The following is a 10,261-nucleotide window of genomic DNA, read 5'->3' as shown; positions in this document are numbered from 1 at the left end:
TTTCTAATGACAGCCTCTGTTTTTAAAGTCTGAAGTGTGGAGGTGGTCAACAAGTAATTTGAATGCTCAGGAAAAAAGCTCTTGGCTCTTTTTTTCTGAAGGGATGGAGTGGAATTATTCTGGAATTTCTTTTCTCGGTGCTGCATCCATTTAAATACTTTCTACTAGTGATTTTTCTTCCTTTCTTGTTTTATTTTATTCTTGTTACAAAAATGAGATGTCAGAAAATCTGACACATTGCTGTACCATATGCTTAGTGTCTATTTCCAGCAGCAGGTGAGAATCTCATGATTCAATTCCCACCTGTGCCAAGGCCATTTTACACCAATCTGCTCTGTAGGAAAACATGGAACAAAAGCCATAAAATCTGTGGAGGACATGTATATATGGGTTGCTGTGCACAGTTTCAGCATTGCCCACAGGAAAAGGGAGTACATATATCCCTTTCCATCCCTGCACAGTAAGTATTAAACCAGGAAAGCATTGCCTAAAGCCAGCATCACCAAGCCACATTCTACAAGCTCGGTCCGACTCTGAAAAATAACGTGTCAGCTTCTTTCTGTGGCACCATTTTCTTTTACGCTTTTAGTGTTCATGCTTAGCAACTTCTATTAAAGAAAAAAAAAAATTTCTTGTAATCACCAGGTGACAGAATATGGTAGTTTAAGGCACAGCACCTGATATTAGAAAACTCAAGTCATAAATGCCAGACTTCATGAATCTACAAATCTGTCCTTCCTGGAACAAATTTGGGTCTTGAAAGCTTAGCATCATTCACCAGAGTCCTATTCCCCGATTTATTCATCAACGAGTCCTTGCCTTGAAGCAGCGTAATGATGTTTTCTCTCTGATGTCTAATTGCCAACTGGAGGGCTGTACAGCCAGTGATGTCTTCCACATCAAGCAGAGCACCAGCCTTAATCAAGGTCTTTATAATGGCCATATTGCCCTTGAGAACAGCAAGGTGCAAGGGTGTCCAACCCACTTTGTTCTTAGCATTGACATCTGCCTTGCACTCCAGAAGATTGATGACAGCCAAAAAGGAGCCCCGCTGGACTGCAAAATGGAGGGGGGCCCACTCTGACTTCTCAGTGATGTTGGGATCTGCCCCACATCTCAATAGCTCACAGACCACTGGCTCATCGCTGTAGCGAGTAGCCAAGTGAAGTGGTGTCCAGTCCATGCTTCCTTTGGCATTCAGTTTGGCACGGCTGTCTTTCAGGAGGTGGATGATTTCAATGTGTCCTTTGAAAGAAGCCAGGTGCAGGGGAGTCCAACCTTTGTCTGTCCTCAGCTCCACATTGGCTCCATATTTGATGAGTTTCTCACAGATGAGATACTTCCCCCTCACCACAGCCAGGTGCAGGGCACTGTAATGATTTTGATCCAGGTTGTTGACAGAGGTCCCATTCTTCAGCAAATAATGGACTACCCTGAACTTCCCTCTCTCCACAGCAACATGAAGTGGGGTTCTCTGGTTCTTCTGCTTTTTCTCCAGGTCTGCTCCTTGACTGGCAAGCAGTTTCACCAAGCTGACATGTCCAAAGCAAGCTGCCACATGGAGGGCAGTTTTCCCATCAACTTCCTGGGTGTTGGAGTCAGCCTGGCGAGACAGCAGTACTCGGGCCACATTCTCAAAGTTGTTCTGTGATGCCAAGTGCAGAGGGGTCCACCCATCACGCTCTTGAGCATTCACCTGTGCTTGGTGGTCCAGCAAGAGGCGTACAATTCTGTCATCCCCATTCTGAGCAGCAAAGTGAAGAGGTGTCCAGCCATCATCATCGGGCATATTGATGTCCGCATCATGCTCTATCAGAACTGAGCAGATCTCTGGCGACCTCTTCTGAACGGCCATAATGAGTGGGGTGTAGCCACAGATTACCTGGCTGTTCACATTAGCTTTGCAGCTCAGGAGAAACTTCACCTTTTCCACATTTCCCTGCATCACCATGAGGTGAAGCAATGTGAGGCCATTTTCATGGACTCTACAGATTTCCTCAGACAGGATGTCCTCTGGAATTTCAGCCTCACTGTAAGAAGGTGGGATATGAACCTCCTGATTATCAGTTTCTAAAGGCAGGGGAAACAAAATAGGAGAGGGAGAGTAAGACCAAGTGAAATAGCTTGGTGTGCACAAGATGGGAAGGAGATCGTGTGAGTCTTCATAGCGTGAAATGAAATAAAAGGCATTTGAGAGACAGGGAATATGAAACCATGCAAGACTACTACATGCAGTCTCTTAGAAACAAGTGAGACGTTTGGCCTCTCCCTCACAGGAACTATATCTGCTATTTTCTGTATAGTTCATTTTCCTTAATTTAAAAAGAAAAGCCACCCACATGGAAAACTTTCTTGAGCCTCATCCTTATTACTGGAGTGTGAGGAAATAGGCTATTTTTTGTAGGTTTCCCCTTCTTTATTTTTGAATTATAAAGAACGTTCCCTACTTACCACCACTTCTGGTGTCCTGAGGGAAGGTGAACTCTTCTTTGTCACTCTCATTTTCAGGAAGAGGAAAAGAAAAATCCATAAGACAAAGTTGCCTATTTGCATTCTATAATGTTTGCACAGAGTTCTTCTTTGGTACTGCTCTAGAATTTTGTATTATCATTTGAGCGTTTTTTTATCCAATCCTGTTATCGCATCCAAAACTCAGCAGTGCAAATCATGACATTAACAGGAATCCAGGAGCCTGAAAATGGTCTCTGGACATCAATGAGATTTTTCTCCTCTTACTTATTTGCTCCCAAACATACATATATTCTGCTTCCTCATTGCAACACATGCCCATGGCAGCATCCCAACTAGTAATTTTCTTTGTTGTATAGGGAAGCCAAACACCCCCACCTCCTAAATCCTCTATACTCGGGCATCTTGTTTCTTGCTGACTGCACAACTAGGCAAAACCTCAAAATAGCAATAGTTCTCAACTGCTACTTCTCCCTGTATGAAGCTGACTTCTAGGCACAATTACACTCCAGTAGCTGGGCTAAAATTGTGACTGTCCTGAAACCTGTTTTTTTTTTCTTAGTCAGAGAAACACAGGGATTTCAACCTTTTTTTCTTCTACGAGAGTTGTTTAAACTGGAATGTCCCCAGTTCCATGGAGATGGAAAACGGTCATCTGAGCACATATGCCAATGAGCAGAACCCCCATGATTCTGTGTCTGCTTGAACTTCTTTTAATGACCAAGACCTACATGATAAACTGACTTCATCTGAGCAGGTAGAAAAAAGGGTCTTCCTCTCGGACTGTCTATCGTACAGCACACTGGCCAACTTGCTAAATTTATTTGCAAGTTTCCTATCCCCATAAATGAATTACAGATCTACAACCTATGCAAACACGCTGCGCAAAGGTTTCTGAGGTGCCCTTGTTGTCTGACGATAAACACTGATGAGGGAGGAAACACATTCTTAAGAACGGGTAAGAATAGGGAAAGGACTCAGTGGAATTTCCCGAGTGGTACTGGGAAGCCATCCTCACCTGCTGGTTCTCAGAGATGGCAGGCTTGTGGGACATCTTCCTAACAAGGCGCTCATTCTCTGGATCTACTACAAGGCTTTGTATCAATGACAGCAGCATGTCTGTTTCTACAGGGATATCTACCAGAGCAAAAAGACTGTTAGCTGTGCAGACTACCCAGATGTTCCGAACCCAGTCAGTACCCAAGGCTGTGGAAGTCTTCCACATATCCTCCGCATGGGGAGGAAGGAAAGGGATGTGTTGACAGCAAATGGGTACCAAGCATTTGCAAGGCAAGAGGCGATTATACTGGCAAAGCTTATTCCCCACTGGTTAACCCACACAGCTGACCCTTGGCTGGATCACAATCAGCTACTACACCTGTAAAGCTTGGCCTTTGCTTAGGGTCTTGGTCCCAACACCTCTTCATCAAGTCAACCATCTGCTGGCATTCCCCTGGCCAGTCATTGCTGATGGGTTCTAGGCAGGGCCTCTTTCCTGCTGCAACCTTGACTATAATGGCCATCATGTTGGCTCCTGAAAAAGAGCAGCGTGCACTGGGCTTTTTCTCTGTGAAGATGGCTGTAATAAACATTTAATAAGTGCAGAGCATGTAAGAAGTGTTCATATTTACCTGCATAAGGTTTCTTCTGCATAAGTACCTCCCAAATGACAATTCCAAAGCTGCAGGCAATGAGAGATAATGAGCAATCACTCCCAAACGTACACAAATATAAAATTCACTTATTGCTTTCATCTTCTTGAGAAATGGGAAAATTAGGAAAGGAGTTCTTCAGGGTGGAAGGATTTCATCCCCCACACCAAAAGGACAAGATCTTATGAATCACCATACACCTCTGATGCCTCAGCAAAAGGACTGCTGTGGTGAATGAGTGACTTAGAGCATTTCCTGTGAAAGTCAGGCTCTCAGTGCCTTTTTTTGACTTTATTCACATTGGGGTTTAGAGCCCTTGACTACTGCAAGTTCATGTGGCCATGCAAATCCTCCTTTGCTCCTTGTCTTGTGTTACTGTGTAGCGTAGTGGCTAAGGAGATGACGAATTTCCAGAACATATATATGTAGCTTGTGTAAGTGGGCTGCAAAGCACTTTGGCCAAAAGGAAAAAAGTAAAGTTGAAATCTTTTCTCCACCTGTTACTGACCAAAATGAAGCTGAACACTGAAGTAGACAAGCAATATTCCGGTTGTTTTAAAATCAAATCTAAGCAGAAGCTTCTGTGAAAGAGCAGACGCTGTGTTCTGTGCTCTGGTCTTGCTCCTTTTCTATAATAACTTCCAGCAACCTAACAGGATATGATGGAACCTAAGGCAATACTGTCTGCAGCTCACATGGGATCGGCGCTGCACAGAGGTGCATCTGGGAAGAGACAGGTGATTATCCACAGATAATCCCACTCCCCCTCACTCTGCACCACTGAGTCTGGAGTACCGCATGCCACTCCCCGTGTGCTCCCCACCAAGGACGTTAGGCGAGGCAGAGCGCCAGAATAAAAACAAGATGAGGCAGTGTGCCAGTCTCTCTTGCTGTGTGTAAGAGCTAGGTGGCAACCCTGTGTGACCTCTGAAGAGAAAGGCAGTCCCTACCTGTACACATCGTATTTGATTCCTGGGGGCTTGCTGTTCTGGAGAAACATTTCTGGGGGGATGTAGCTCAAAGTGCCTCTCAAAGCACAGCTTTCAATATATTGCATTCGGCTAGACTGCTCCATCCATTTGGATAGCCCAAAGTCTGAGATCTGCAAGAAGAAAAAATGAGAGCCTCCCCCATAATGCTTACAATCTCCCCCCTCCTTATATTAGCTGGGAGATACCTCCTTCCTTCCTGATATGAGGAGGTGCCTAGCAGCTGAAACTTGATAAAACCCTGGTAAAATCGGAGTCAGTGCTTTTCACTGAGTCCAGCAGATCAGCATTTCCTCCTAAGTTGGAGCCTTAAGTTCCCGGTTCTGGCACAGATTGCCTGCATCATCTTGAGAACACCACGTAATTTGTTTACCAGCTGCTTCTTGTAAGCCCCACTGGTCAATCTTTCATTGAGTGTTCCTGAAGAACCTAACTTATTAGGATTCTGGACTCTTTTGCCAAAAATAACCTTTCTCTTATTTGAGAAATAGCCTGTCCCTACAAACACAGCGTTAAGGTCATACCTTGACATGCATATTCCCATCCAGGAGAATGTTCCCCGGTTTTAGATCTAAGTGCAGCAAAGGAGGTGTCATGCTATGCAGGAAATTCATAGCCAAGCCCATCTCATGGATAACCCGGAATTTGAGCTGCCATGACATTTTGTGAGTGGGAAGAATTTTCTCCAAGGACCCTCTCGCCATATATTCCATCACTATCCCCAAAGGGCTGTTGCAGACCCCGTAGATAGTGACAATGTGCTGGAATTTGATTTTCTCCATCTTGGTTGCCTCTTCCATTAGACAGTCCATACTGGTCCTGGGGGGAAAAAAAAAAATAGCAGAACAAAGAAATGGTATCAGTCGATTCACAGGCTAAGTTACTGTATAGTAGCTTAGTGATATCCAGCCTTTCCAAGCAGCCCTGCCTACCCCAAAAAGATTCATTCCAATTTGCCCCTTGTATTGGTGATACTGCAACCGCATCATGACCACACCAGGATTGCCTGGGCAAATTCAACCACTAGGCTCCCAGAGAAAGGGATCAAAACCTCCATCTTAGTCCAGCTCTTAGAAGACCTCCAGTGACCACAGAAAGCCTTGTCCATGTGCTTATTTCACACTGTGGTGAAATTCCCAAGTGACGCTTCCCTGAAAGCATGGTGTCAGGAGCAGGCACAACACGGTGAACCATGCTTTTTTCATACACCACATGTCTGCAGGGTAGCCTCAGCGACAGCCTGCACGCTGCCTGCGGGCAGCCAGGGTCCGATGACACACTGACATGCTGAGCTTGAGTATATGGAGGCTTGCACGGCCAGAGGGCATGCCTTGGCCATACCTATACCTACGCCTCTGCCTGCAGCTTTCTGTCCGTGAGCACGGTGAATCCAGTCCCAGAGGGAGTCTAGACATGTCTGTCCATTGTTGCCAGTTTTGGAGGACCTGTTTTACTAAATCTTTACATTTCCCAACCTGCTGAACGAGTTGGGGTGCCCAGAGCGTGCTGACAGCAGCCAAGCAGTAAAGTGCCAAAACTGCATTTAAAAAGCACACCCTGGGAATGAATCTGAGCTTGCAACAACATTATGCCAGGCCGCCAATAGCTCTAAATATAGTTCAGCTAGGCAAATCCTTCTGCCAGACTTCCTCTAGAAGGCTCCCCACAGTAAATCGTACCTCTGTATTGAGGAATCTCAGGTATTGTCTTTCCCACTGTGAAAGAAAAGCTTAACACAGGAAGACAGTTGAAACCTGCAGTGTAGCGGGTTGCGGATCGATTCTTCCCCCCTCCCAGGAAAATGACGGGCTTGGAGAAAGAAGTGACTCCTGTGGTTTCTGGTTCCCTTCCTGGGACAGAATCACTGGGCACAGCCCCTGTCTGCCTCCCTCCCAGGCACCCCAGGGGCTGGTGAGAGCTGACCTGCACAGAAGGGTGGGCTGGATCCTGCAGTGGACCAGCATTGTGGGGGGTAACAGAGAGAGGGAGGGTAGCCCCGGAGGCGGCATCTGCGCCATTAGGACAGATACGTGAGAAGGTACAGCAAGAAGGTGGATGTTGGACAAGAAATGAGACTTGTAAGGGAGAAAAGCAAGAGCCCCAGAGCGATTCCCATACAAGAATCTCAGTGTTTCAGCCCTCTGGGAAACACTGTGACTGCATCTGTGGCTGTGTTTTCTTTTTCTGTGGGTTCCCTGTGATTTTTTTCCTCTCCTCAGCCTCAACAGACCTGCGAAGTACGAGCCCTTGCAGCTGACAGAAGCTGAGGCGAGAGCCACTCTCTTTCCTTCTCTCAGGTGATACGTAGATTCAACAGCAGTCACTGAGCACCTGCCCTCCTTGCTTTCCTGTGCCCACAGGGATGTCTTCCATCATCCCACAAATTCCATCTTCTGTTTTGTCCTGACAAGCAAAACCATCCAAGGTTGATAAACTGGCTGTCAATTTGCCCCATCATTTTGAAGAAACAGCGCGAAGCTGTTGGTTATGCATCAGGAACGTGAGCAGATGGAAGTCACCGCACCGTGGTCTTCATTCACAGCTACTGGCGAGACGCATTGTTTTCACAAGCCCACAGACAGGAGTGCTACGGACTCCTAAAAGCTCCTCTGAAACCTTTGCCTCCTTTGCCTCCCTTACCAGACGACGGTGCTGCTGTGCTTTTTTCAAACCACTGAGCGGCCTGAAAGCTTTCAGTTTTGCATTTGGGGCTTGTACTTCGTGCTGACAGATAAACCAGAACCATTCTGCACTACACGTGGGAAGGCTCATGACAGATCCATATGCCATGCACTCAAAGATGTTCTCTGTGGGTACGTGTGCATTAGACAAACTGCACACTGATGGTCTGCCTCTCACAAATGTGGAAACCTTCTAAATCAAGTAGAAATAGCCATTGAACAATAGCCCCCAGATGCACAGGACTACAGGATTTTTGGCACAGACCTAGCGCAGGACAGCATGGTCTTGCCGTGTAATCCAGAACTCACAGGGGTCGCTGAAAAGTATAACGTAAGTCAGAGCAGCCTCAAGGCTGTTTGGACATACGCAAGGGGTAGGAAAGCCTTTTATAACACTAAACTGGAGTGCAAAGTTGTTTTAATGACAAAATAGTATGACTTCGGTCCCTAGGAGACCAGTACAGTAACTATTAAAGGCACATGTACTGTTAGATATTTTTCTCAAACTCAGATTTTCAGATTTAGTTTTTCAAATCCTGGCGATTGCAGAAATAGTTTGTTTGGTTTTTTTTAATCAATGCACATTTCTGTTCACATTCAGCCATTCTTCTGGCGTGTACACTAGGAGTTGAGACAATCCCTGCAAGCCATATGATTAAATTTACTAGAATTGATACACACAGAAGTAAAACTGATTAACCTGACTCTTTTTTTTTTCCCCAAAAGAGAATGAAATGCAAACATAACATCTGAAGAGCACGAGCAGTGCAAACTACAGAGGACAGTCGCTGCTCAGATTGAACCATCTCAACTGTTGTCAGTAACACAACAGGAAACGTCAGATGAAGATGTGATTTTTAAGCAGGCAGGACCCTTCCCACTCGCGTGGAATAAAATTTTAGAATAAATAACTTCATTGACTCAGTTGTTTTTTCATTAAGACTGCCTGTATCGTGTGTGGTACTGGCAGTGGCTGCGATTACCTGGCTTTGTTCTATCTCCAGACCCAAGGCAGTCAGCAGAAGAGTCTCTGCAGGCGAGAGACAGAGCAAAAAGTAAACTGAAGGTGCGGGTGCACTACCCAGAGAAAAGAGCATGTCTGGAGAGTATAAGGCAAGCGAGAGAGCTTGTCAGCCCAGCAAAAACAGCTGGAAATTCTCTGTCCCTCAGCTTTAGACCTGGTGGTTTTAGTGACCAATGTAGTTTAATAGATACCCATTAGTCCCAACGTCCAGTGAAAGCTGCAAATAAGTAATCAGGCTGCTTTTATCCACATGCCCATGTTTAGTTTAAGATGCCTACTTCAGCCTCCGGATTTCAACGCCAATGGTTCTGAATAAGTGTTCCTTTCCCACTTGCACAGGCACGTACACACATAAGAAAGAGAGAGAGGCAGAACTCCAGACCACTCGTGTTTTTTCCACTCCCTTTGGGTACCAAAACCGCGACTTCCCAGGGAGAAGCAGCCAGTGAGCATTTCCCTCAGAGTTTTAGCGCCAAACCACCATAGATGGCTCAGTTTGAACTGCTGAGCTAGAAGAGACGGCGCAGTTACCTCTCCATGCTGGAGTCCTGCAGCAGGTACGGCGAGCATTTCACTGCGTAAACTGTTCTCCACCTCTTGTGCTTGACTTGGTACACATGCCCGAAGCCTCCACTGGCCACTTTAATCCAGTCTTCTTCAAAGTCCTCCTTGTTAAAGACAGTTAAGCTGCCCAGTTGCCGGTCTCTCTCCGAAGTCATGACAGAAAAGGCAGCCTGGCTGTCTGCCTCCTGCTCAGGCGGTACTAGAGAAGAACAAAGGAGCTCTTCCTACTTCTGACTTGCATAGGGAGGTATGGGGTCACCTGAGACGAGCCGCGTTACTTACCGCCAGGAGGTGGATCCCAAGTGTCGCTGTCATTTGGTATGCAGAGGAGCTGCATTACTTAATTCCAGGCACTCATGCCAGGCTGCTGCGCAGAGCTTGGCCAGGCTGGGTATGTGCCTGCGTTTCCAGAAGGCTGCCCTTCTCTCTCGTATCGAGCACTGGGTGGGCAAATGCTGAAAAAATACAAGATGAAAAACGGTTCAATGCCACAAGCCTTTAGCAACTGCACTGGGCTGAAGATGGGATCCTCACCCGAGGCATCATTATACGCTGGGTGAAAGAGAGGCAGACTGATAGTCGAAGGGAAGAAAGTCCTTACACAGAGAGAAATCCACACGGCTCCTGTGCAGCACTGCATGTGTGAGCTGGATGAAGAAGAAAAGTGGAAAACACTCCAGAAAGATAAAGAACAGAGAAGAGCCCAGAACCAGCATGGGGCAAACAGGTGTCCATGGACCTGAGAAAATATTTAAACAGGAATACAACAAACATGGTGAGCCAGAGTGGTTACCTCAGGGATAAAGTATGATGTCAAACGCCTGCAGGGGCATTTGAACAAATGAAAATACTGAAGAGCTGGTCTGAGCAGTTTAACCATTG

At 46.1% G+C, this 10,261-nt stretch overlaps 1 protein-coding gene across 1 annotated transcript; it reads right to left on the bottom strand.

Annotated features, from left to right (window-relative positions):
* Nucleotides 1-521: 521 nt before the first annotated feature.
* Nucleotides 522-10,107, bottom strand: ANKK1 (ankyrin repeat and kinase domain containing 1). Its single transcript, XM_009472282.2, has 10 exons — nucleotides 9,981-10,107; nucleotides 9,662-9,834; nucleotides 9,347-9,578; nucleotides 5,635-5,929; nucleotides 5,072-5,223; nucleotides 4,101-4,150; nucleotides 3,848-4,003; nucleotides 3,488-3,606; nucleotides 2,452-2,497; nucleotides 522-2,070 (listed from the first exon to the last, which is right to left on the bottom strand). The coding sequence occupies exons 2-10, from the start codon at nucleotides 9,714-9,716 to the stop codon at nucleotides 722-724; spliced, it is 2,454 nt and encodes an 817-aa protein (XP_009470557.1). The 5' UTR covers nucleotides 9,717-9,834; nucleotides 9,981-10,107; the 3' UTR covers nucleotides 522-721.
* Between the last annotated feature and the right edge of the window lie 154 nt (nucleotides 10,108-10,261).

This window comes from Nipponia nippon, unplaced genomic scaffold (genome assembly GCF_047370975.1).
Source record: "Nipponia nippon isolate SJK-2023a ecotype South Korea unplaced genomic scaffold, ASM4737097v1 scaffold_28, whole genome shotgun sequence".
Classification (NCBI taxonomy): Eukaryota; Metazoa; Chordata; class Aves; order Pelecaniformes; family Threskiornithidae; genus Nipponia; species Nipponia nippon.
This window is presented reverse-complemented; position numbering and strand designations above follow the sequence as displayed.